Below are 27,971 nucleotides of genomic sequence, written 5' to 3' on the forward strand. Positions count from 1 at the left end.
CCTCAGAATTGTGTGATATAAACTCACAATTGCAAGGAATAAAGTCAAAATTGTGAGATAACTCACAGTTCTGACTTGTTTCTCAGAATTGTGAGATATAAACTCGCAAGTCCAATTTTGAGGGGAAAAAACAGACTGATATGTCCTCAGAATTGCAAGTTTATATCTCAGAATTCTGACTTAACTCCCAATTGTGTGTTATAAAACCAGAATATTAAAAGAGAAGTCCACTTCCAAAACAATAATTTACTCACCCATAGCTAGTGCTACACGAGCTTTTGTGCTTAAAAAGTATACAATTTTTATTTTCCAAAAAAAAAAAAAAAACGATCATTTCGCTAGATAAGACCCTTCTTCCTCGGCTGGGATCATTTAGAGCCCTTTGAAGCTGCATTTAAACTACATTTTGGAAGTTCAAAATCGGGGCACCAATTAACAATTATATGGTGAAAAGTCCTGAAATTACCTTTTTTACAAATTTTTATTTAGTGACGGAAACAGGCTTCCATAGATCTCACTTCTCAACTTCTAATCAACTTCTAAAGGCAAAAAATAAAAATTAAATAAATAAATGAAATCTGAAATATGAAGATTGTCACTTCACATGCTGGTTAGATGGTCTCTTCCTGTTTGAAATTCACAATTTTTGGCCATAACCTGGAATGTGGACTAGAACGTTTGCTGTTTAGTCACGTAGTCTGGCTGTGTGAGTCTAGGATATCTGGATAACATTGTTGTCATTGACCTCCTTGAAGTTCTGGACACCCGTGGGGCTTTTGCAATTGCCGGTGGAGTATAATCAAACATTTTTTAACTCCGTTGGATTCAGTTTCATCTCTCAACAGGGTTTTGGTGGTCTCCAGGAAGAGGGGGACGGAGAGGTTCACTTACAGGCTATGTTTGACTCCAATCAAATGAATACTCGGCTATGGCCTTCTCTCAGCAACAGACAGACTGAAAAGAGGAAAATGTAAACCAGAACACTTAGGAAATTCCACACACTCTTCAGAAGAAAAGCCCAGATTGATGGAATGTGTTCTAACATTTCCTCCACTGGTCCGTTCAGCCACACATGGTTACAGATGCTACAGCGAGACGTGCACACACACTTCTAGACGTATGCAGACACAGCTGTCCTTTGAGAAAGTCACGCTAGACTGGTGAAAGAAGAAACGCAATGACAGGCTGACCGGCTGTAAAGAGGGTGTTGGGAAAAAACAAATATGTTTGCAGAGGCGGGAGGGATAGAATGAAGGAGTCAAAGAAAGAAAAAAAAAAGAGAAATGGCCTGTTTTATGCTGGGGAGTAGGCATTCATGCTGGTGTACACGTCTGTCTTTGCATCAACACATGCATAATTTGAAAATCACTGGCAAACTATTTTAATGTACTCTGATGTAGTTTAGAAATATTGCATAACATTTTAAATTCCAACAGGAATTTAAGTAGTTAAATTAGCATTACCATTTCATTAGTTATGTAACAAATTAATTATAGCCATTCATACATTATAATTTTTACATTATTTTACATTACTTATTTTGCCTTATATATTTATTTTTTAGTTTGTTTCATTTTAATATTACTAATAATATTTATTAGTCAAAAGTTTTTTTTAAAGATGTGTCTTTAAAATCTTTTTACAATTTAAAATAACTTTTCTATTTAAATATATTTGAAAATGTAATTTATTCCTGTGATTTTAAAGCTGAATTTTTAGCATCATTCTAATATTCTGATTTGCTGCTCAAAAAAGCATTATTATTATTATTGTTAAAAACAGCTGAGTAGATTTTTTTTCAGGTTTCTTTGATAAAATGAAAGTTTAGAAGAACAGCATTTATCTAAATTAGAAATCTTTTGTAACATTATAAATGTTCTTAACATCACTTTTGATCAATTTAAACCATCCTTGCTAAATAAAAGTATTCATTTCTAAAACAAAACAAAACAAAAAAATACTGACTCCAAGCTTTTGAATGGTAAAGTATATAATGTTACAAAAGCTTTTTATTTCAGATAAATGCTGATCTTTGGATCTTTTTATTCATCAAATAATCCTAAAAAAATAGAATTATATTGCATTTTTTATATTTTAGTTAATTAAAATGTAATAATTAAATATTGATAATAATAATAACAACAAAAATGTTTCTTGAGGAGCAAATCAGCATATTAGAATGATTTCTGATGTATCATGAGAGTAATGATGCTAAAAATGTAGCATTGATCACAGGAATAAATTGCATTCTAAAATATATTTAAATAGAAACAGTTATTTTAAATAGTAAAAATATTTCCAGAAAAAACAGATATGTTTGTTTCATTTTTTAAACTTTGAACAACATGCCTAAAAATATTCCTAGAATATTTTTTAAAATAAAAAAATTTGCATGTGGGTCAGGCTGCATTATTAAAGGAGAAGTCCACTTCCAAAACATAGATTCACATATAATGTACTCACCCCCTTGTCATCCAAGATGTTCATGTCTTTCTTTCTTCAGTCATAAAGACATTTTTTTTTTTTAAGGAAAACATTTCAGCATTTTTCTCCATATAATGGACTGATATGGTGCCCCGATTTTGAACTTCCAAAATGCAGTTTAAATGCGACTTCAAACGTCCCAAATGTGTTTGTAAACGATCCCAGCCGAGGAAAAAGTTATTTTAATAAAAAATAGTACAATTTATATACTTTTTAGTGCCAAACGCTCGTCTTGTCTTACTCTGCCTGGACTGTTTTGTTCCGGTTCATGAAAGTTAGGGTATGTCGAAAAACTTGCATCTCATGTTCTCCCTCAACTTCAAAACCGTCCTATATCTCTGTTTTACCTTTTTTGTTAAGGGTGTTTGATCTTTGCATGTTCACTTTGCAAAGACTGTGTCGGTACTTCTGCAGCAATGTAGGATGATTTTGAAATGATTTTTGAAATTGAGGAAGAAAATACGATTGGAGTTTTTCGACATACCCTAACTGTCTTGAGCCAGAATACACAGAGTTCAGGGAGAGCAAGGCTTGACGAGCATTAAAAAGTATTTAAATTGTATTTTTAAAATGAAAATAACCAATCGTTTCGCTAGATAAGACCCTTCTTCCTCGGCTGGGATCGTTTACAACCGCATTTGGGATCGTTTGAAGCTGCATTTAAACTGCATTTTGGAAGTTCAAAATTGGGGCACCATATCAGTCCAGTCATGGAGAAAACTGCAGAAATGTTTTCCTCAAAAAGCATAATTTCTTTACGACTGAAGAAAGAAAAACATGAACATCTTGGATGACAAGGGGGTGAGTAAACCAGCGCACTGGTTTTAATCATTTTAATGGTTTTAAATAATTGTTATTAATATGTTTATTTTATTAATTATTATTAATATTTAACTGCACTAAGTGAAATTACCATGAACTTCTTTGATACTTCTCATCATAGGTCTGACCCAGTTTTTGCCGACAAACGCCTTTATCCTGGATACGACCGAGACGGTAGTTTGAATATGGCCGACGGCCTCAAATATCACCCAGGTACGACATTTCAAAACAGAAGCAAATATTTGATGGGTTTACAAAGGCGCTCAATGTTTCAGACAAGAACGATTTGCAGTGAGTGTTATTTCAACTGTGCAAAAGCACTTAGAGATGATACAGATCAGAGCTTAGTTTACACAGTTGCATACAACACTGAGATATCATAGAGATCGTTTTCACTAAAATAACCTTTAAACATGCTCTGAAGTCTGTATTTGTCCCGCTACAGATGCCTTGTTTTCCATCTCACATGTCTGTTCACAGACAGACATCTCTGTTGGGAGATCAGCAGGCTTTAGATCCCATCCCATTGAGACTTTAAGTATCTTACTTCGCTTCAACGCGCAGCTCAAGAATCATTCGTGTCTGTGAAACCAATCTGCAAGGCCCTTTGTGTTACACTTTATTCTTCTCAAGAGAAAACACACGACACTGGTTACTTTTTATAACTCATAGCAATGAGAAACAAGCACATACTGGCAGTTTTAGTGCATGCATGTGCGGCGTATGTTGTATTCCCCTGTCCGGTGTAAAAAATTGAGCGGGACAAAGAGCAAAGTGCACACCGTTCCTTAAACACCCCTACTTTAAATATGAAAATATATAATGGTATAATGTGTTCAGTATGCATGCTTGAAGGAAACCATATGAAGAAGGCAGACAAAGAACTCTCTGTGTTCCAACTCCTGCTCGTCCACACCCCCTTTTCCCTTCTTTCAGTCTGCGAGAGAGAAAGAGAGAGCGAGAACGAAAGCGTAACTCCATGTGAGACAGAGGGGGAGGTGAACGCAAGGAGGACCTGAAAAGGGGCTGAACAAACTAACCATCACATACACACCGAAGCACTTGGGAGTACAGGTGAGTCTAACATCAGCTCCAGACTTTTGCTGAGTTTGTGTTATCAGCTTTATCACCTGTTGAATCGCAAACTGCATCTTTGAAGAACCTACTTTGTGAGGTAGCCAGCTGCAACCGGGAGGAATCCTTCTGAAGTCGAGCTTTCTAAATATTTGGGTTGAATAATTGAGGATGTTAACTGCGTTCTCCTCCCGGCGGAGGGATAATCTCACTGGCGATGGGCTTCATGTGTTCCCTGTTTGGCTGTCCTTTGTCCTGCCTGCGTGTGGTTCTTATGATGATAAATTTGAGCAGCGAGCAGTAACAGTAGAACGAATATCCGGTGCTGGAGTTTCTTAGCGACAGTAATGACTTATACATTAGGCAGGGGTTCTGTTTAGAGGAGACGTCATGCTGAGCATCTGTCACTGACCTTTATCTGATCTCAACTTTTATTGGGTGGCATAATTTGCAAGACTTGTTAAGTCGCAGCTTTTTAATGGTGATAAAGTTTTATCTGCTGTTTGGATCTGCTAGATAAGTATTGGATTTATTGCTTTGTCAGAGTCAATAAAGGCTAGTTTTTCTTTTTTATGTGCGTTTATGCCTCTTTAATAAGCATTTAAAATGAAATTAAAGCAGTTACAGTATTTACACTCTATCCCAAGCACCTGGTTTTGTTATTTTTGTCTTCTCTTTGATTCTCTGCAGACTTTGTCAAGTCACCTTTATACAGTTTTATATACAGTAGTGTCATTATTCAGCTTTCTATTGAACGCACAACCCAGCGAGACCTTGCACGTCAATGATTTCTCTGTTTTTCTATAATTTATATATGTGCGCTTACAAAGCAAACACCATGTCTCTGAGCCTCATTGAAGTTTATAACTAATGGTGTTTTTGCTGTCTGTCATCAGCCTGTGCAAGCCAAGGCTTGCATCTCAAAGAATGCCAAATGTAGAGTGCAACCCCCAAATTATTTTTCAGGCCACTTACAGGTGCTTCAATAGGCCTTTGTGCGAAGAAGCCGAGTTGAAGAGCAGGTCTCTGCGTTGTGCCGTGGCGTACGGTTGAAGGATCTGGCCCTGGAGGGCTGTAATGGATCTGGGAGATTAGAGAGACCTGTCGGGCCCCGGAGGTCTATCAAAACGCTGTGTCAGACACCGTTACGTACACCATTACTGCTCGTATTATATGCTGTAACGGATACAGCCCAAAACACACACAAATACTATCTCCCAGTACCTGCATCCGGTGCCTCGGGACTGATAGCATATGGAATGTGATGGGCAGAGCTCAATACGGCTCATTAGATTGGTGTATGAGCAGAAGTATGCCCTCATTGGATTGGAATGACTCGTAAATCAAATGATGGCAAATCGTTAGAGATCTGTGAGGGAGCCGTGCAGGTAGACTGGTAAGTTAATGCTGTAATGTAAATACCAGGAAAGTGAAATCAGATAAGATAAGCATACTTTGACACTTTTATGACGCAAAAACATTTATCTTTGTACTTTTTTTTCCCAGCAAATCCATAAGATTTGCCCTGTTGTTTAAATGCTCTGTGAAGCATCAGCTTTCAATCTTCAAAATGTTTTGGCGAGGAAAAGAATTTGTTGATTGCTAATTAGTTGGTGACTTTATAAGGAACTAAAACTCCTGATAATTTACTCACCCCCATGTCATCCAAGATGTTTTGTCTTTCTTCAGGCAAAAAGAAATTAAGGTTTTTGAGGAAAACATTCCAGAATTTTTTTCCATTTAGTGAACTTCAGTGGGTTAAAGGTCCAAATTGCAGTTTCAATGCAGCTTTAAAGGGCTCTACACGATCACAGCCGAGGAATAAGGGTCTTATCTAGTGAAACAATAAGCCCTTTTTTCTAAAAATAAAAATAGACCTAAGTGAACAGTAGCCTTTAAAATAAGTTGAAATACATATATAATAGCAATGCGGCAATAATAATTAGTTCAAATAAAGCATTAAAAGCAAGTAATCGTATGGTTTTACAGAACAAAACTGTTAAAATACATAATGTATTATAAACAATATACATTACACATTACAACAAATGCCTGCAGAGGGTGGGAATGGCCTGATGATTGTTTTTACACTTTACTGCACGATCTAATCCTTTCTTAATATTGACTAAACAACATTTAATTCAAATGTCCAATTAATCTTTAATATTTGTCCATTTCTTTATGACAGAAATGCAGCAGCCACTGTAATTTCTTGAATATGCGGACATCAAAACGTGTGAACTCTTCTATTCAGTACTTCAATAGAATCGAGGAATCGTTGCAGCCCTATCATGCACAAGCTCTACGATGCATGTCTATGACTTCATGCATTGCGCAATCATGTTGGAAAGGTCACGCACGGTTAGTTCTTCGTCTGTGTACTTTGGTTAAAAAAATGTAGGGCAGGGCTAAAAACTCCATCTCATTTTCTCCTCCAACTTCAAATTCGTCAGACATCGTTGTATTACTGTTTTCTGTAAAGGGCGTTTGACTTTCTTTGCACGCTCGCATTGTAAACACTGAGTCGGTACTTCCAGCTATGTTACGCTTGACCTTTCCAAAGTGATTACGTGATACGTGAAGTTGAGCTAGTGCAAAAGGAGCATTTGTGTTTTTTTTTTTTTAAATGACTGATTGTTTTACTAGATAAGACCCTTATTCCTCGGTTAGGATTGTGCCCCTTGAAGCTGCACTGAAACTGCAATTTGGATCCCCATTGAATCCTGGAATGTTTTCCTCAAAAACCTTAATTTCTTTTCTACTGAAGAAGGAAAGACATGAACATCTTGGATGACATGGGTTTGTCAGAGCATCATCTGAGGTCACATTACTCAAAAGCATTGCAAAACAAAGCAACTGCTCTTTATGCTTCGTCCAAAGCAGAGAAAGGCAGAGAGCCTGTGAGAGGCTTTTGTGGGTGAGAGTGTTTGTTTTTTTGAGCTGATTGTCTTTATTTGTGGAGGATGGCATGGAGGGCATGAACAGTGGGTGTTGTTTTTGCGGCCACTTTGAGTTGACTGTTGCAGTGGGCGGGACGTAAACTCCCAAACGTAAACGCACAGGGGTCGAGCTAATCACTGAAAGAGTGAAACAGACCGCTCATTTGTCATAGGTGTTATTAGTTAAAACAATGTTTGAAAGGGGGTGATGAAGACTAATGGGGTCTTATTACCTCATGTGACCCGCGGCCTTGTTGCAGCCTACAGGATGTGAGAGAGACGACACGCAGCTGACAGGGTGATTCAGTGCTATTGAGACTAGACTGTGTTATTTGTACAATTGCCAATTAACACACTGTCCTGTTTCAGCATGCGGCTAAAACAGGCAAAGCCTGTCCTAATACGGAAAATTCCCTAATTGACAAGATATTTAGCTGTGACATTGAAAAAAGTTTCGTCTCTACCCTTAAATCTTTAAAAAGCATGAGTTCACCAAACAATTTTACTTTGAGATTTTTGAGGTGATTCTTATACTAAGCGCAATTTAGTCAGTAATTTATAGGGTTTCGTGGGTTTTTATGTGGTCCAAGTGGACTGAAGGAAAAAACTGCAGAAAAATTAATGGTAAATAGCTTAGAGTGGAACCAGTCGTAAGTAGCATAGGTATATTTGTAGCAATAGCCAACAATACATTGTATGGGTCAAAATTAAAGATTTTTCTTTTATGCCACAAATCATTAGAATATTAAGTAAAGATCATGTCCTTCCGTACATATATCAAAACTTAATTTTTGATTAGTTATATGCATTGCTAAGAACTTCATTTGGACGTTTTTTTTTTTTTTTTTTGCAATTTTCTCAGTATTTAGATTTTTTTGCACCCTCAGATTCCAGATGTTCAAATAGTTTTATCTTGGCCAAATATTGTCGTATCCTAACAAACCATATATTAATGGAAAGCTTTAGCTTTCGGATGATGTATAAATCTCAATTTCAAAAAATTGACTCTTATGACTGGTTTTGTGGTCCAAGGTCACAAAAAATATATATATTAAAAAAGTAGTCAGCCAAATTAGTCAAAATATTTAAAGGGGAAAATGTATAATTTTAATGAAAAAAATAAAAAATAAAAAATAAATGATAATAATAATAATAATAATAAAACCTGTCTTTCTACATGTTCCAGCTTTGAAAAATATTGACCTTCCTTCCTTTACAATCAGTTTTATAAAATAAAAAACTAATTGGGCAAGACCTGTTCCTTTCATTATCCTGTCTCCTGATATCAGTCAGGAGGAAAACGAGATATGTATTGTTCAGACTTCACATGTAGGAAATGCAGTTTATTCCTCCCACTGATTTGACAATGGGTGGGGTGTAATTTTCACAAATAATATCAAGTGCACAGTGCCAGAGGAAATACCCCTCCTTCTTGCAGTATAATAAAAAACAGAGGAATATTTCCTTCGTGAGGTTTCTCACCTCATCTAGTTCAGATTTAAAATGTTGAGATATTTTGTTGAATATTCTGTATTAGCATGGTATATGTTGTCTGACAGTCTGCATCTTGTATGTTTCAGGAAGTAGCAGTCGAGAAGAAGATCACTGGCTCCTTGTACTCTGGCAGTAGTGGATGTTCAACCAGTGGCCTTTCATTTCACCTACACAACTAGAGGTTAAGACATTAAGCCCTGTCTGGATATACCACATACTTGTCCGAGGAGCCTCTTTGGACCTAATCTGAAACACGCAAGAAAACTATATGTCTGCTCTTGACGGTGGGTTGGAGATCAAGTCACTTGGTGATAAAACATTTGGATTAAGCACAATAAAGCTTTGGCAAAAAAAGTTCAGCGATTACAATAGCTGCAGTCAAAACGTTTGGACGACCTTTCGGCTGAATGTGTTTTTTCATGTGCTAATGAAACGGCAGGAAAGCACCAAGCACTGCCCTTCATCTTGACATTGTTGAAACGTTTTGAAAAGCAAGGGCTGCGCGTGCCTTTAAAGTAACAGGGAGATTGCGATAAACTCGGGGGACATGTTTTGGTGACTCTGACTCGAAAAAGAAAGACAAATATCTGGATAAGAGATCGAAAACAGACGCAAATAGAACAGAGTCCTTCAGCCGTTGCTGCATTTGCAAAAGAGCATATCCCAGTTGTGAAATTTTCTTGGCACTTTTCCATGGGAACTGATCCAGGGTACATCGAGAAGTACCTCCAGGGAGGTCTTGTTAGAGTTTGAATAATATTGTGCAGATTGAAAGCAAAAGTACATTTCTCAGCTCATCTCTGGGCGGTAGCGCGCCTACTCCAAAGGATTAGCGTGAAGAAAACGTCCAGCAAAATGTAGAGCTTTGATCCTGCTTTTGATCCTTGATTCTTCGCAAGTCGGGAGGCACAAAACAGTCAGGGGATCCTGAAACCACCTCTTACAAGCCAAACGTACGCCCCAGCTGACAAAAAGAAAGCTTTTGTCACACCCAGGCAAGCGTGCCGGCTAAAAGGGGGATCAGCGAAAGAAGAGAGTCTCTTAGGCAAGGACCAAGTGAAGCGGGCTGGGATGGAGTGCAAGCATGAGCCTGCTAGAAGAGGGGACAGCTGGGGTGGGCCTACCACTACAACATACTCCACCCTCAACAAAACAACTAACATCTTGGAGAAAGATGACCACTGCAAGGTCAAAGTACAGCCAGGCATGACATCTTGCCAGATAGAGCGGAAAACAAGTAAATATTTTCTTCCGTATCTTGTTTACAGATTTGAATCTGAAGTACATGATATTTTGCAGCATACTTCTATCTCTTGGGTGTATAATATGTAAGGAGTAATTTACAAAAACAGATCGGGACCCTGACATGGCTGCTTACTAAATAAATAAATAAATGCAAACACTGAGATAATTTTTTTTAATTTTATCAGGGTTTCTTAAATTGGGGTTTTTGAGCTCATAAAAAAAGACTAAAACTTACAGTTTTTAAAAGTGTAAAGAACATAAAAAACACAAACATTAAAGCAAATTAGTTAAAGCAAAACAGTAGCCATAAAAAAGGTGTGATTTTAGTAGTTTCGTTAGATGTCATGTGACCATAAACCAACATCAGAGAACCGTGAGAATGTGAAAGTGTTGTTAAATTATTTAAATATTTGCTTAAAATCTCACTAGGAGGGTTCAACTGACAAAAAAAGTTGTGAATACCCTCAGAGACGTGTCTTCCAAGGAGACAAGGGAGGCAGTGTCTCCCTCCTAGTACAAAAATAAAATAAAGCAAATACTAGTCTAGACATTATGACATAAAAAGCATATAAATCACTCGTTTTTCTAAAGAAACATTGCAAAACAGTGACACCAGAAGATAAAGTTACAGCAGGAGTCACGTCTCTCTCACCTCCCCTGAGCCCATTGAGTTTTAACAGACCCCCTAAAGCAGGCTATTCAACTGGTGGCTCGCGGGACAAATCAAGATGACAAATCATCTTCATCTGGCCCGAGGGAGAACTGTTGTCCGCAAGGTGGCAACACTGCCCCAGGCCATCCAAAAAAGAAAAGAAAGAGACCGACAACAACCATGTATGGAAAACGCAACATCAATAGACAGCCCTGCTGAATACAACAATAGACACCATCACAAAATTTGTAATGGTTTTACTGGTTATAATGGGACTTGTATTGGTTTTAACAGAAACTGTAATGGACCCTGTTGGTCTCTACTGGTAATTGGTCACCTTCTATTGATGGCTTGTTAAAACCAATAAATCCTAATGGAATATGTCCCAAAACACAATACAGAAAACCATTTTTAATGGTTTTAATGGTTAAAAGTTAATGGTTTGTAATGTTTGTAATGGTATTTGTAGTGGAATCCATTAGAATTTTCTGTGATGGCTCTATTGTTTTTTTTGTTTTTTGTTTTTCACAAGGGCAGTGTTGACAGGCGCTTATTAGGGAGTTATGAGATATCAACAACACTAAAAAGTGTTATTGGTCATAATTTCTAGCGAGAAATTGCGCAAACACTGGACAAAAATTATTATCAAATGAAGTATAGTTTGAAAGGCTGCGCGTTTTACTGTACACATACACTGAGATGGTTCAGACAGACTGCCAATAGCGCTTCAACTGACAAAACACACACAATTATGTAAAAATGTGCGGTTTTGGTGACTTACCTCGTAAACGTAGTCTTAACTGAGTTACAGAGTCTGGCATGTGCATCAGGTTTTAAAGAGGCCGCGCTGCCTTTAAAGTAAAACTTGCTGAAGTCTGTCATTAATGTAAATCAAAGAACAAAAGAAAAAGAAAAACCACTCTAGTCACTCTAGTTATTCTGCTTTAGTTGCTGATTAACTTTTGTAGCTTGAATAAAAATGAACCTATATTGTTTATATGTACGATTTATATTTTAAGTGAAGATTGTTTAAAAATCTCTTAAAAGTTGTTATATATATATATCAGAGCCTATTAAATGCTTAAAATAATGGCTTTCAATTATACTGTAATGCTGAATAGCTATAATTAATAGGTAAAGTCGAGGGGAAATATTTTAACCCTTGTGCGTCAATTTAAACTAGAGGACAAAAATGTCCTTGTCAAAAAACTCTTATAAAAATTTAAAGCTTGGGAGTACAGACTTAAGTTTGGTCTTATTTTAAAGAAGACCCTTGGCAGATTATTGTTAAAAATGGATAGAAAATCAAAGCCATAAATCTAAACAAGTTGTGTTTCAAATTTGAGGTTGATATTTCAAAAAATAGCTTTAAGTAAGATTTTGTTTGGGTGTAGTACCAAACTTTTCCCATTAGATTCCAGCAAAGCTCCACTGGCGTTCACAGCGATTGGATGTGTGATTTGCAGTACAATATAATTGTACTCTCTCAAACAGGTGCTCGAATCACACGTAAATCTTTATTTAGGACACACATACAAACCACGTTCTGACATCCATACCAACATACCCACACAATTATAGCTGCATAATTTATAAAATTGACAATAATATGCATAAGGAATCGAAAATTTGCTTTATATGCCGAACTTGAAAAAATGGCACCATCTAGTAAAAAAATAGTAAAAATTTTAATTTTGAAGCCTTGCCAACAGAATAAAAGCCTATTAACAAATATTGCATCATTTTATAGTTAAATGGCCCTGGGACTAAAAATTGCAATTTTGAGAAGTTTCAATGAGGACATGTTTGTCCAAAAAGTACTGAGGGGAACTATTTTTTGTACCTAGTGTAAAATAGATTCATTAAAGGAAAGGAGGGTGAAATATTAAATTCCAATAAAAATACACACCTGAGCCAAAAATTATGCGGTTAGCATTAACACAGGCAAAATTATCAAAAAAAAAAAAAAAAACTCTAAAACTAAAATGGACAAAAATGTCTATAAGGTTGCACAAGGGTTAACAGAGACACCAGTAGCAGTATTGGTATCAGTACTTTATTAATAATAGGTTGCTTATTAAAAAGATGCCATTAAACACATATTTATAATATACTATCTTTATGTTGTTTCTACATTAATTTAGAGGTTCAGTGTGAAATTATGAAAATATACAAATATAAATAAGCAGTTAATCATCTCTTTCACATAAAGTTGTCAAAAGGTACCGAAAGTACCGAACCCGGTACCTTTTGACAACCCTAATCAGTCTGAATGAACAATATAATGGCGTTAATGGGAAGACTAATAAAAACTTACGTAAACAACTCAAACACTCACGTATAACCACTTTGTTACATCAAAGTAATCAATACATCAATATAAAAAATTGGCCTGAAAACATGATCTGTGGGTTTTTTTAGTGAGAAATCAACTTGTTGAAATTAAAGGTACATCTCCATATCTGTGACCAGTGTTTACCTATAGCTCTGATGATCCGAAAATAAGTTTAAGTTTTATAAGTAATGTTTATTTAACCGAGAAATGTGACTGGGACATGAATTTACATGTAATTAAAAAAACTATTTAAAAAATGTGAGGACTATGCCTCCTCATCTTAGATTACTGCTGCACACCACTGCTGTATTATGACACAAAACTAGCAAAACTATGTAGAAAATTGGTTGCAATTGTTGCAAACTACGTCAATGGTTAATTATACAGTTAAGTGTCATTAGTGTCTTAATACTGCAGCGATTTTAGAATGTTGTGATTAAGCAATCAAAGTTAAGTCATGTAATTCATTTAAATAGATATGTGAGTCAAAACAAATGTATTCTTTAAAAGTTAATTGCTTTTACAGGCCCTACAGAAAGAGAGACATTATAACCATCAGATAAACAGACTGACGTAACATGCTGCTGTTTAGACATCAGTTCTTACTAAACCCTCAGTGACACATTTGTTTCCTCACAGACGCAGATGAGCTGTACAGTAATAGCTCTTCACTTCATACCCACTGACCATAATGCTTTAGCTGTGGGTAATGTTATCTGGAAAGAATGCATAATAAGGTTTGCAGATGACCAGGCACCCACTGCAAGTGTAGTAGGCGGCAGTTCACACCAGTGACTGGATTTTACAGCCCCACTGATGAAAATTCAGACCCATTTCAGACTGTTTTGCAGAATTCAAGAGGTTGCTGTGATGTTGTTACAGCTTTAGAGTGTGCAAAATGGCGAGAGGGGAGGATGTGGAAAGGCTGAGATGGAACAGCTAATTCAGACACTTTATATTGGTTTCATACCGTTCCTGAAGTAAATGTCAGCATTTTCTCTCTCTTTTTCTTTCGTTCTCTCTCTCCTTGTATGGGATTAATGTCTGCACACAGCATCGTGATTTGATGAGATGCAGAATGTTTTGCTTTCCTTTCTTGCATCTCCAGATGCTGATAGCATGAAATTGGAAAATGATACAGTGTTGTGCAAAAGTCTGAGAGTCTGAAAGTCTTTTTTCCCTCAGAGTTTTAGGATTAGTACATTTTTGGAATCCTAATACACATTATGTTCTTTATTGGTTGTTCTTGTTTTGCAGCTTCTGTATGTACAGTAACTTATGGCCACACCTGTAGGTTTCATAATAGTATGGCAGGTCAATTAAGATGCTGTCTTGTGATCGTTGTCCTACTTGAGAGTAAGGCAGTACAGTGAGAAGTGTCTCCTAGTACAGGTTTTGTAGACAGTGATGAGTAGTTGCACATTCATGGGTTTAAAGTTCCTTTCTGATCTCATCACTCTACACTTGCACACATTTCCCAGAGGAAAACTGTCATTTTATCCTATCCTCCCAGCGCACCGTAACATCCGACAGGGGAATCTGACCTTTGATATACAACCCTAGGCCTGCCAGGTCCCCAAATCCTCAAGCTGTGAGGGAGTTTCCCTCATCTGTCCAAACTGAGAGTCCACATATCATGTGCAGCTCAGTACCAAGGAAACGGGAACATTATTCCTTTTCCTGAATTCCAACCACTACTTTTTAGGTTTGAACAAGTTTCATGTTAATGATAAGTTAAGCATGAGGGTTATGATTCAGGTGCGATGGATCGGCTAAGCAAGCAAACCTTTGCGGTCTAAACTGAACTCCACCCTTGAGGCTCAGGTGTCCATCTGCCCAGGCAAGCGTGTTTGCCGGACGACTCACTCCCCGACATCCAATCCTCTGAAAGAGCTGACACATTAATTCTATACATGACACTGGTGAAATGTGGCCACTTAATTTGGCACGGAACAGAATGTGCGAACTTACAGATTCTGTACGTGATTAAGTACATCCAAGGCCACAGCAGTCATGAAATTGAATCGTTCCTACTGGTTTACAAAAAAAATAAAAATAAATTTCTGGGTAATTTGGCAACCCAGCGCTGGGTAAATATTGGACATAACACATGCTGGGTTATTTTGACCCAGCTTGTTGTAATTTATATATTAACCCATTTGCTGGGTTGTTTTTTGACATAGTGCTGGGTCAGTTAACCTATCGAAGGTTTTTCATTTGAAATAATAAAAATGTACTCTAAAATGTGTTTCATCGGACAAGAACAGTTCATGTTCAATATTTCTGTATTCAATGTCAAGTCTTTTACCATCATAAAATCTTCAAAAACATTCAGTAAAAGTTTTAGACCATGACAGGAGCAGCAAGATCAGCCAGTTAGAATCTGTGGGAAGAATAGTCGCGTTGCGTATTCGTTTGGCGGGAAGTGACACTTCCATGGTGCGTCGTTCACTTTATGTGTATATCAGGTGAATGCTGCATTTGTAGAAGGCTACCAGGCTAGATGTGACCAGTTTTACCGGTTTGCCACAAACTACCAAACTTTGGATTACACTGGCCCAGTGCGGGGTAGGTGTGTGAGGGGTTAATCATTTGTATTGACAGTAAAAATGACCCAGCAGCTGAGTTACAGAAAAACTATCCGGCACCTGGGTAAAAAAAAATATTAGGAATAACCCAATAAAATGACCAAACAGGCTGAACCCAGCATTTGGGTTAAAAAAAATAACCCAGCATCATGTAGTGTCCAGGGTTAAAAAAAAATAACCCAACAAGCTAAACCCAGCATTTAGGTTAAAAAAACATAACCCAGCATTTTCTTTAGCATCCAGAAAAACTACCTGGGTAAAAATATAAAAAATAATATTAATAAAGACCCAATAAAGACTCAACTAGATGAACCCAGCATTTGGGTTAAAAAAAAAATAGCCCAGCATTTTTAGTGTCCAGAAAAACTACCCAGCACCTGGCTAAGAAATCTTAAAATTACCTAAATAAAATGAACCAACAAGCTAAACCCAGTATTTGGGTTAAAAAAAATAACCCAGCATTTTTTAGTGTCCAGAAAAACTACCCAGCACCTGGGTAAAAAATATTAAAAATAACCTAATAAAATGACCCAACAAGCTGAAACCAGCATTTTGTTTAAAAAGAAATAACCCAGCATTTTTAGCGTCCAGAAAAACTACCCAGCACCTGGGTAAAAAATATTAAAAATAACCTAATAAAATGACCCAACAGGCTGAACCCAGCATTTGCGTTAAAAAAAATTACCCAGCATTTTTAGCATTCAGAAAAACTACCCAGCACCTGGTAAAATATTAAAAATAACCCAATAAAAAGACCCAACATGCTGAACCCAGCATGTAGGTTAAAAAATAATCCAGCATTTTTAAAAGTATGGTAGTTTACCCTCCTGTTGTTTGAAACCCACACGATTTTCTTTCTTCTGTAGAACACAAATAGAGATGTTTGGCAGAAAGTCAGGAACTGACAGCTTCAGTCACCATTCTCATTCACTGCATATTTTTCCCATTAAATGAAAGTGAATGGTGACTGAGGCTGTCACTCCGCTTCTACTTCAGAGTTTCGCATAAGAAAGAAACGGGTTTTAAGGTCATAAGGGTTTGGAACAACATGTGGGTGAGATATAATATATATACTTAAGAGAGTTGAACTATGTCTTAAAAACAACCTGCAAAACCACTGCTACAGAAACATTTGTGTAATTGGACAGTGGGCTCAAAACCTCATAGTTACTGAATATAGACCTTGTGACAACCTCCCCGCGTGACAACTAGCTCCGCTATCTAGGTCTATTCTGTATCTCGGTTTTTCGCTGTTGAATTTGGAGTGTACCAAACCAAAAAGCAAAGTCTGCCAGGAGCGTCACACAGCCTAGCCATCCTTAAAAAAAAAAGCAAAAGGGAAGCGCAAACCTCGTCCAGTGCCCCAGCCTGCCCGCCTCATGCTCGATGCGCATTTGGAGCGCGCTAGAGATCATCATTCGCAACGACACGAAATCCGATCCAGGCTCTCGCTGCTAAAGGGGGAGTGGAGGAAACACATGAAGTTAAATTAGAAAAGCTCGCGAAGCAGCAACAAAAGAGACTGTATTCAGAGTTAATGTAAGGTAAGAGAAGTTTAGTTTGACCCGGTGCTTCTGAAACTTATCTGCGTAATAAAACGCTTAGATTTGTGAAAGGCGTGTGCTAAAGTCAGATTTAAGTTTTGAGGTTTGATGACATAGATCGTTTAAGTTATACATTGTGATGCATCTTCTTTAAAGCTAGAAGAGAGCAATATTGCAGCGAATGCATGCAGTGAGTGAACGCAAGACTTGTTGCCACTTTGGGTTGTCTTTAGTCATAGACAGACAGTAGGCAGCAAGTTTTTAAAAGAAGAAAACAACATTGTTTTGAAGTTAAATTGACAAATTGCTACTTGTGGATCTCATACATAATGTTTTTAAAGTTATTTTTGGCTATACACTGTTAAAAAAATCTTATAACCTAAAATATGCTTCATGTGGTCTAAATTAGCTAGTTTCATTCTAGAGAAAAAAAAATAATTTAATGTGACCTAATTGATTTAGATCATTTTCCTTGTAAAAGTAGAAAGATGTCAGTGAGTTAAGTCCATAACTGTATTAAATTGACTATTCTGCTTGGCTCTGATATGACAGAGAGTAAAAATAAGGAAGAAATTAAAACATGTTAAATTTTGTTAAAGAAAAAGTTAAATTTAATGAAATACTTATTTAAAGTACTTAGGTTGATGGGGAAACACGCACATTATACATTTAAAGAAAAAGAAACAGAAAAGCTGAACATTCATGGCTAATTATCGGATTTTGCTCCAGGTTTATAAAAAGAAATCATTTTAAACACCGTAAAGATGAATATCTGTGAAGAAAAAATTAAGAGTTTTTTTATCCGAGTGCTTGAGGTTGTGTTGCATGGTTTGACTAAATAAAGAGCTGTTTTTGCTGGTGGAATGAAAGGCAGATGCACATTATTCATGCCCTATTATAATTTTATGCCATGTGATATAAAAGCTCCTTTGAGTCTGGCAAAACTTAACGGCATAGATTTAGAACTCTTGCTTTTTTTTTTTTACTACCTTTTTAAACTCGTGGCTCTGGCAAGACAAAGACCTACCTGCTTGGACAGAGAAAAAACACTCTGAAAATTGTTTTCAGGTTCGTTGCCAAGTCTGAGGTTGAGGATAAAAGCTAAAAACTACCTCAGGGAAACCTAAAGTGGTTAATTATTCAAAGGTCTATTAGGGAAACAGATTGTGTTTATGTTGCACAGGTTAACCACGCTTATATTGAATCAAGCCGTGCAGGCAGTGATGTAATTGTTAACAGTCTGTTCCTCAGGATGTAATGTTCTGGTATAAGATGTTGAGGGTTTGAGTTTTAAAAGTTCCTTTCCTGAGGCACTCATTCTTTTGTAGACACTCTTGTTTTATTTACTGAAACTTTGATACCACACTATTTCACTGCAGGTCAAAGTTCAAGCATTTAAATGTAGACTTTGTCTTGTAAGCTGATGATGGAAAGGCATGAACCTGTCGGGGCGTCAGCATATAGACTGATGGCTCCTGTGCCTCAGAGAGACTTCTCAAAGCGTGCTGCAGTCTTAAGCAGAGAATTTTCTCGGCAGTTGAGGAATGCTAAGGGAGGGACTAGAGCCCATGGTGAAGGAAATACTTTCTGCAGCTCGGAATGGGGCTTTTTAGCCCAGTCAATAAACCTTTGCCATTTTCAACAAATAGATGACTGTTTTAACATCCATCTTTGCCAAAGTCTGAGTAGAACTGCAAATATCAGCATTATGATTTATTTACAGGAGGTTCTTAGAACTATAAATGTGTGAAAGAATTATACGCTTTACAAAAGTTTGCCTTCAGGCTCCGTGAATCACAGCTAACTGTGAAAAGAATAATTTTGACCACAAATCCTTGAAGTTTTTAAGTCAGCGTTTCTTTTATAAGTCTATCCGCAAAAAAGACGACAAACTAATATGATTCATCTTTTTAAAAGAGTGACTCATAGAAGCTAAAATTACTTGAAAGACATATAATACTCTTGACTTTTAAAATAATTATACTCCCATTTGGGCACATTGCTACTATAGCTGAAACTTAAAATGCAACAAAATGATTGTGACAGCAATGGTGAGGTCATGAAATAAAACGCCAAAATTGGCAAAAATATTCGCCAAAACCAGTCCAATTACTTTCTCTCTCTAATAAAAAAAGCCTGTGTTATTATATGCAGCACCCTTTGTTTGTAAGGCTGAAACAATTAAGCGCATTTAAAATAACACCTCCCTCATAAGACTTGTAAATACTTGGTGGGTTGTGCTAAATTTGACATTTATAAGTTGGGTTGAGCAATACTTTGCTTTGCGAATGTGTTATATAGTTTAAATTCTCTCTTGAGTTGATTGTTGTGCTTTTTTACCATTACAGACCTCAGCAGAAGTGCCAGTTTGTCTGAGAAGGAGCTGAAGGAGGCACGGACCAAGAGTCAGATCATTGCGGCTCAACTCCAGGCCAATTCCAACTCCAAAGGCGTCCAACTTTTCAACCGACGCAGACAGAGAGTGAACGCTTTCACTCTCGTAAGTGTCGGAGGAGGGGGAGAGGAGGCATCTAAGAATGTAATTGATTCATCTTTTAAAAGTCCACGGACATGGGACAAACAGTGCTCGACTGAGGCCCAGGACAAGGAGTTGAATCACAGGAACCTCAAAACAGGTCTCACGTGGTCGGCCGGCAGAATCCGCAGTACTGGCAGCGACATGGAAGATGCTAGCGAGGTTACGCGGGAGGAAGAAAGCGTCCAGGAAAGACACTTTCTCCCTGTAAACGAGAAGGATGAGGAACTCTCAGAAGACCTCACAGAGCATGTGAAGGATGAGGTTACTCTTAGAAGTGATAATAACCCTGCACGTTTGGATAGAAATGGTCAAGATGAAGCTGAAGCCAAAGGAGCACACAATAAAGACATCTCAAATGGATACAGTGCGCAATGCAATGGAAAAACAGATAAGATGGTGGCTAAACAGCCCGCCACCATGAACAGAACAGCTCGCCCATTTTTCTCCCCAACAACAGTCGGAGCCTCTGAAGCTACAAGTCCAGTAATAGAGATTCCTCCGGCCCCATCTTATGAGCCTTCAACTTACCCAGTGCACACAAGACCTGTTTTCTCTCCACCACCTCCTCCACCTGCATACCCAACTCCTCCTCTCCCCAGCTACTCCAGCCCTCCTCCACCTAACACAGGGCATGCTCCCTCACCTCAGCCTTCTTCTTCCTTCTACGTCCGCCCATTTGCCCCAAGGCCTACATTTGTCCCTGAGCTCTTGAGTGAGAAGAGATCTGTAACTCCCATCCGAACAGGCATCCTCGAAGAGGGCCGGAGTCGCCGAGCAACCCGCAAGTCGATGTTCACGTTTCAGGAGAAGCCAAAAGTAGCTCCGAATCCCGAACTACTATCTATGGTGCAGTGTGCAGATGAAAAGAAGAAAAAACCCCAGCCAGATGCTGGACAAGAGGAGGAGCTGCTGGCTCTCGGGGCTGAAGCCTCAAACTTCCTGGCCAAGGACGAGGACGTTCACGAGGAAGCTGCGGTGCCAGAGTGGGCCTCGAGTTTGAAAAGCTCCAGGACGCGTGCCAGGATAGAGCACAAGCCTGAGCAAGCCCTGACCGATGCTTCAGGAAAAGGAGCTGAGCTGTTTGCCAAACGCCAGTCGAGGATGGAAAGGTACGTCCACGACAGCAAGGATCCGAGATCACCCTCTCCAACCATGTCCTTGCCGCCTTCGTGGGTGTATCCATCCAACATGCCCGGTCGAGTGAAAGCCATAGTCAGCTCCTCCAATATAAGTGCAGAAATTTCAAAGTCCCTTCAAGCTCAGAAGGCAACTCAGAAAAAGACTGTCCCTGCCAAAGTGCCAGCACCTGCTCCGGCTCCACCTCCAGAAATGCCCTTGGAGAACGGCTGCACTAAAATCGAAATGGAGCTGTCCAAACATCAGCCATACCAGCTTAACTCATCCCTCTTCATCTTCAACCCAACGAAAGATCCCTACAGCACTCTTCCCAGAGCCGCCCCTGCTCCTAAACATGTTCACTCAATCCCCAGACAATCGTCCCTTCCAACAAGCCCATTGCCATCGCCTTACAGCCCATCCGCCACCTATCGATCAGCCCATTGCTTTTCGCCTCCTATGACGCCTCTCAGTCCCATCACAGCAGGCAGCGTCAGCTCCCCAGTGTCGCCTTTTGCTCCAGAACGTGTGGCTTCACCTCGCTCTGGCGTCCAAGCACCACGTCCCACGTTCTCTACCAAAAAAGCTGGTATCAACCCACAGGTGTGGAAACCCTCTTCATTCTTTTAAACCTTTCCATTTCTACTCTTCTTTGCTTTATCTACTCTTCAGACCAAAGTATATTGGAAGAAACGTAAAATAGACACACATTGAACTGACTGTCCAATGTCCACAAAAAATAGGCCTACAAGAAACATGAAATCTTGGTCTGTTTGTTTCTTGTTTATTTCTTAAGCTTTGCATGTGGAGGCAGTAAATGTCATGTCCTACATTGTGAAACTGACTTAAATTGTAATTCATAAACTGGCCACCAGAGGGCCATGAATTGAACTTTACTTATTTTTTTAATCAAGAGGTTATAATTTAGAGCAGCTTTGTGATTCAGAACTACAGTTTATTCAGTTTCACACTCATGCCAGATGTATTTTAGGTACAAAACCAGTGTGTCATTTTCCAACGCTTGCCTCCAAGTTTTCAGGTTGGAGTTGGTACAAACTCATAAGCAGTTTAGCAGATGGTGCCTTGCCTTTTATGATGTACGAAATACGATTTAATATGAGTAGGACGATATGACACCCTCTTCACATTATGGCACCTGTACTGTAGTTTTTCTTAATTAGTTCTGTGTGCTTCTCTTTGATTTATAGTTCTAGTTTACAGCTTGTAGTATGTACTTAATGTAGTGTGCATACACTACTTTATGTTCCACTGCAGGCATCTAATTAAACAAAGCCGTAATTGAGTTTAATGATTCATTCCGGCTTCATTCTAGTGTCTATTTTTATGCTGGTTGTTTCTAAACAAACTGTTTCTTTCTGGCTTCTTCTCTTTCAAGTGATTTTGTCTACTCTGTTTCATTAAAACAATGAAACACTCAGCTTCTTTTCTGTCTCTGGTTTTCATACTACATGTGACCCTGGACGACAAAACCAATCATAAATGACAATTTTGTGAATAAATAAGCTTTTCATGGATGTATGGTTTGTTAAGATAGGTCAATATTTGGCTGATATGCAGCTATTAGAATATCTGGAATCTGAGGGTGCAAAAAAATCTAATATTTAGAAAACCACCTTTAAAGTTGTCCAAATGAAATTCTTAGCAATGCATATTACTAATCAAAAATTAAGTTTTGATATATTTACAGTAGGAAATTTACAATTGTCATGAAACATGATCTTTACTTAATATCCTAATGATTTTTGGCATAAAAGAAAAATCGATAATTTTGACCCATACAATGTATTGTTGGCTATTGCTACAAATGTACCTGTGCTACTTAAGACTGGCTTTGTGGTCCAGGGTTACATATTATCTTCTTCTGTTGACTAATCTGCTGAATTTCCTTTGTGGATTTCTTCTATTTTTTAGCATTGCCTCTAATCAGTTGTTTCAGTTTTCGTTAGTATCTATCCCGAAATGAGAATCCCAAGATAGTTTTCCCACAGAGTGTTTTTATCTATACACTTGTACCAACAAAACAAAGCACATCAGAGCCACCCGCCGCATGGTGCTCTGACCCAAAATGAAATTAGAAACTTTTTTAACGCTGACTGAATATGTATGTGCCCCACACATTCCTGGCCTGCCCCCTGAAAACGCACATCTGAGCCGTAACAGGCCCCTGCGGGCTTGAGCTTTAGGCTAACGGCCTGACCTCTGGCCTCCCTCATGCTTGGAAAAACACATTTGCTGGAGGTGAAAACATGCCCAGCAGCCTCAGCAGTGCAAATGCATATCTCAGTAAAGGTTAGTGGTCTTGGCAACGTGTTTGCAAGCGATCTGAAGATGGCATGATAGCTTGGTGTGCTGGGAAACTACTCAAACACTAGACGAGAATAAACAGCTCGGTGTAATCACAGCGTGCATGAGAAGGCCTGATATCGATAACATCACATCTGAAGTTGCATGCAGTGCTGCAGGAGGTGTTTCAGATGTTTCGGTGATGCTATTCTTGCCCAGTCGTGTGCACAGTACCTGACGTGAACCTTTCGATTTTGTATGGTTATTGAAATTAAGGATTGTTCTGCAGCTGTTGTATCCCGAGTGTGATGATATCTTTGTTCCCGTACACTAACGTTCCTCACTATCTACTTTTATAACAAACATTGCCTAAAAATTTTGTGCTGGCCTCGTAAATGTTATGCCTTGTTTTGCTGTGAGTTGCAAATTATGCTTATCAAATTTTAACCTTGTCAGCTAAATAAAATGATCTAACATGATGTCCAGCATTATCTGCCTAGTAAAAGTACTTTAAGTAATAGTGACTTTCCAGTATAATAACATCTAAAGTATAATAACATTTAAATATTATATATAGCTAGCAAACACTGTTTGTAAACTGTGATCATTTTAATTTAGATGTGTGAATTTGTCAAGTCTTTATTTATATAGCGCTTTATACAATATAGATTTTTTTAAAGCAGCTTCACTGTAATATGGGACAAATTCAAATTCTGCTGTAAAATGCAATAGTATTAGATGGAAATATATAATAAGAATGTTAAAAATGTAAGTGCTGGGCAATGATTAATAGTGATTAATCACTTCCAAAATATTAGTTTTTGTGTACATAATATATGTGTGTGTACTGTGTATAGTTATAATGTATATATAACGACAAACATACAGTGTATATTTTGAAAAATGTACAAGTATTTAAATGTATTCATTTATATTCATATAATTTATATTGAAGTTTGGGATCAGTAAGATTTTTAAAGGTTTGTAAAGTTTCTTATGCTCATCAAGGCTGCATTTATTTGATCAAAAATACAGAAAAAAATGTCATATTGTGAAATATTATTTAAATTTAAAATAAGTGTTTTCTATGTAAATATATTTTAAAATATAATTTATTCCTGTGATACAAAGCTACATTTTCAGCATCATTACTCCAGTCTTCAGTGTCACATGATCCTTCAGAATCATTCAGATATGCTGATTTATTATCAATGTTGATAATACAATTTTTTGGAACCTGTGATTTTTTTTCAGGTTTCTTTGATCAATAAAAGGTTAAAAAGAACAGTATTTATTTAAAATAGAAAGGTTTTCTAACAGTACACAGTGCTGTTCAAAAGTTTGGGGTCAGTAAATTTCATTCTTTCTTTTTTTTGAAAGAAATGAATACTTTTATTCACCAAGGGTATGTTAAATTAATAAAAAGTGATAGCATAGATTTACATTGTTAGAAAAGATTTATATTTTGAATAAATGCTGTTCTTCTTAACTTGTTATTCATCAAAGAATTCTGAAAAAAAGAATCACAGGTTCCAAAAGAAACTGTTTCCAACACTGATCATTCTAATAATAAATCAGCGTATTAGAATGATTTCTGAAGGATCATGTGACACTTAAGACTGGAGTAACAGCTGATGAAAATTCAGCTTTGCATTACAGGAATAAATTAGATTTTAAAGTATATTAAAATAAAAAACATTATTTTATATTGTAATAACATTTTGCAATATTACTGTTTTTCTGTATTTTTGATCAAATAAATGCAGCCTTGATGAGCATAAGAGACTTCTTTAAAAAACAGTTTGCAAGTCTTACTAATCCCAAACTTTTGAGCGGCAGTGTACATAATAAATATACACAGTACACACACGTATATTATGTACACAAAAACATATTTTGGATTCGATTAATTGAGATTAATCGTTGCCCAGCACTACAAATGTTGTTTATTTTTGGTTCAAAATATTTTTAAATAAATATTAACCTGTTAATACTTCAAATATGAACTTTTAAATTATAATCTAATGATAAATTACAATTTAGTACTAATTTAGTACGAACTACGGCAAACAGAAAAATCCTTACTGTTGAGCTCTGTTATTTTTTTAGAGTGTGTGAGTTTGTGAGTGTATTTAGTAACATAGAGACACTAAATTAAAGTGATGTCTCATCTCTAAAAGTAATCTTTTCTTATCTTCCATTTTATTAGATTAAGGAGGAGACCCCGGCACCAATCAATAGCCCCGGCTCCACCACTCCAACCTCCAGGACGCCCAACCTCACTAGACGCTTCACCAGCCCTGAGGTGCTTTCCAGCGCTGTCTGGTCACCGAGCAGCCCTCGAGTGACCTCTACATCATCCAGCCCGATCTACAAGCCCACACCAATCTCCCCCTCACCCCGATCCATCCACAAACCTGTCACAACATGCCCTTCCCCAGGCCCTATCCACAAGCCCATTGCAACCACTGCATCGCCAGGTACCATCTTCAAGCCGACCGCCACCTCTCCTGTGTCTCCACCCTGGGAAACCAGGTGCCAGTCTCCGGCCGTCAACCAGGACACCAAAGCCAACCACCGCATTTTGGCCAAAAACATCATCAATGCCGCAAAGCGGAAAAACAGTCCGTCTCCCGGGGCGCTGGGCAGCCGGAGTCTACCCATGTCCCCGGTGAGCGCAGGGATCGTGCCTTATGAACACAAGCCTGTCAGTCCATTTCAGCCACGGATGCTGGGGGCTCAATCGCCTACTCTTACCAGTCCCTCTCCCACCCGGATGATCCACTCTCCGGTGCGTTTGTACAACACCCGCTCGCTGACCGACTCGGACGCCTCGGTGGAGTCTGAGGATTCGGGTCTGCGCTCTCCTGGAGCGCGCACCTACAACACCTGCCCCCGTGGCTGGTCCAGCGGTCTGCAGGTGAAGAGAGGAGGCATGCCTGAAGATCTGTAGGAAGCACTTAGGAATGATTTATACTTGCCTGATTTCTATGTAGACCAAAGTGTCCCGTAAAGGGATAGATCACCCAAAAATGAAAATTCTGTCATTAATTACTCACCCTCATGTCATTCCAAACCCGTAAAATCTTCGTTCATCTTTGGAACACAAAGATATTTTTGATGAAATCTGAGAGCTTTCTGACCCTGCATAGACAGCAACATAACCAACACGTTCAAGGCCCAGAAAGGTAGTAAGGACATTTGTAGTTCAACCGTAATTTTATAAAGCTACGAGAATAAATTTTGTGTGCAAAGCTTCATTTCTGGGCTGTGAACGTGACAATTGCATAACTTGCGATGCTGTCTATCCAGGGTCAAAAAGCTCTCGGATTTCATCAAAAATATCCTAATTTGTGTTCCAAAGACGAATGAGTGTCTTGCAGGTCTGGAATGACATGAGGGTGAGTCATTAATGACAGAATTTTCATTTTTGGGTGAACTATCCCTTTAAATATTGAATGTAAAGCATTGTGGATTTTGCAGTACATTGCATACAGTATGTTGACTGTTGATGGAATGTTAAAGAAATACATTATCGTTCAAAAGTTTGGGTTAGTAAGATTTTAAATTTTCAATAAGAAATTTATTTAGCAATGACGGATTAAGATTAAGATGTTTAGAAGAGACAAAAGAGCTTTATTGTTACAAATACTCAAATAAATGCTGTTTTCTGGAGCTTTCTTTTCATCAAAGAATTCTAAAAAATGTATCACGGTTAACAGAAAAATATTAAGCAGCACAGCTGTTTTTTTTTAATGGATAAGAAATGTTTTAAGCATCAAATTAGTATATTAACCTTTTAACTGTCAAGTTTACTTCACTATATTACAAATAAATCCTAATTTAATCATGACAAACTATATATCGTTGGAAAGGTCTAAAACTCCTAAATTTATTTTGCCATGGTTTGTTGTTACAAAGTACGTAGGAACAGTAATAGATTAATTTATGACAAGAGTGCACCTCAAAAATCTACATCATAACTACATCGTTCTGACCTTTGTCACAAAAAGTATTTTCGTTGCCTTTTTCCTTATCATGTTTTAGAAATCATCAGAAAGTATAAATTATTTGAAAGCTTAAAACCTCAAAATGCATCCTCATTCATAATTTATAACAATTTAAGTTTGGATAGTGCACTTTCACATTTATGTTCAAAAATAAGGGTAAAAGGATTTAAATGATTTCTGAAGGATCAAGTGACAATGAAAAGACTGGAGTAATGATGCTGAAAATTCAGCTATGCCATCACAGAAGTAAATTGCATTTTAAAATATATTAAATAAAAAAAAATAGTTATTTAAAATTGTAAAAATGTTTCAGAATATTTCTGTATTTATCATATTTTTTTGCTAAATTAAAATCTAACTAACCCAAATGTTTGAACGCTACTGTAGTTGAACATTAAAAGAATGAAAAATGAAAATCCTGTCATTGTTTATGCACCTTACAAATTGGTATGCCTGACTTTCTTTCATTCAACACAAACTGAAGTGAATGTTCACATCAAGGCCGATGTTGAAATACGACTAATTTGTGACTATGTTGTGGTTGGAGCCTGACAGCATCTGTTCCTATTCACTTTCACTTTCTTGTGTGTTCTGTGGAAGAAAGATTTTATCAAGATCATATGATTTTGCAACAACATGAGGGTGAATGAATAAAGACTAAATTTTCATTTGAGCAAACCGTTCCTCTAAAGTCACATCTCGGTCTCATCTATGCAGCTGTCTGTAATCGAATGAAGAAGGCATTACATGGACTCAGAAAGGTGTACCAAAGAACTTTGACATGTATTACCAAAGAGAAAAAAATAATGTGCAAGAGCAGTATTA

The 27,971-nt window shown here is 37.6% G+C and overlaps 1 protein-coding gene across 2 annotated transcripts; it reads left to right on the plus strand.

Moving 5' to 3' along the window:
• The first annotated feature begins 4,243 nt into the window (after nt 1-4,243).
• On the plus strand, nt 4,244-27,760 carry LOC127176141 (synaptopodin 2-like protein). Of its 2 annotated transcripts, XM_051127636.1 has the most exons (4): nt 4,244-4,380; nt 8,900-10,050; nt 19,526-21,435; nt 25,346-27,760. In XM_051127636.1, exons 2-4 carry the CDS (start codon nt 9,885-9,887, stop codon nt 26,087-26,089), a joined length of 2,820 nt encoding a protein of 939 aa, XP_050983593.1. In that variant the 5' UTR covers nt 4,244-4,380; nt 8,900-9,884; the 3' UTR covers nt 26,090-27,760. The 2 variants fall into 2 exon arrangements, 1 of the variants encoding a protein (XP_050983593.1); XR_007829061.1 differs by lacking the exons at nt 4,244-4,380; nt 8,900-10,050; nt 25,346-27,760 and adding an exon at nt 16,556-17,177 and having other exon boundaries at nt 19,526-19,671.
• Nucleotides 27,761-27,971: the final 211 nt, after the last annotated feature.

This window comes from Labeo rohita, chromosome 14 (genome assembly GCF_022985175.1).
Source record: "Labeo rohita strain BAU-BD-2019 chromosome 14, IGBB_LRoh.1.0, whole genome shotgun sequence".
Classification (NCBI taxonomy): domain Eukaryota; kingdom Metazoa; phylum Chordata; class Actinopteri; order Cypriniformes; family Cyprinidae; genus Labeo; species Labeo rohita.

Bases quoted from the DNA above. Each gene is read 5' to 3' on its own strand.
- LOC127176141 (XM_051127636.1), top strand. From the start codon at position 9,885: ATGGAGTGCAAGCATGAGCCTGCTAGAAGAGGGGACAGCTGGGGTGGG. The intron at 10,051-19,525 runs GTAAATATTTTC...TTACCATTACAG, and splicing joins CCAGATAGAGCGGAAAACAA to ACCTCAGCAGAAGTGCCAGT. The intron at 21,436-25,345 runs GTGTGGAAACCC...CCATTTTATTAG, and splicing joins AAGCTGGTATCAACCCACAG to ATTAAGGAGGAGACCCCGGC.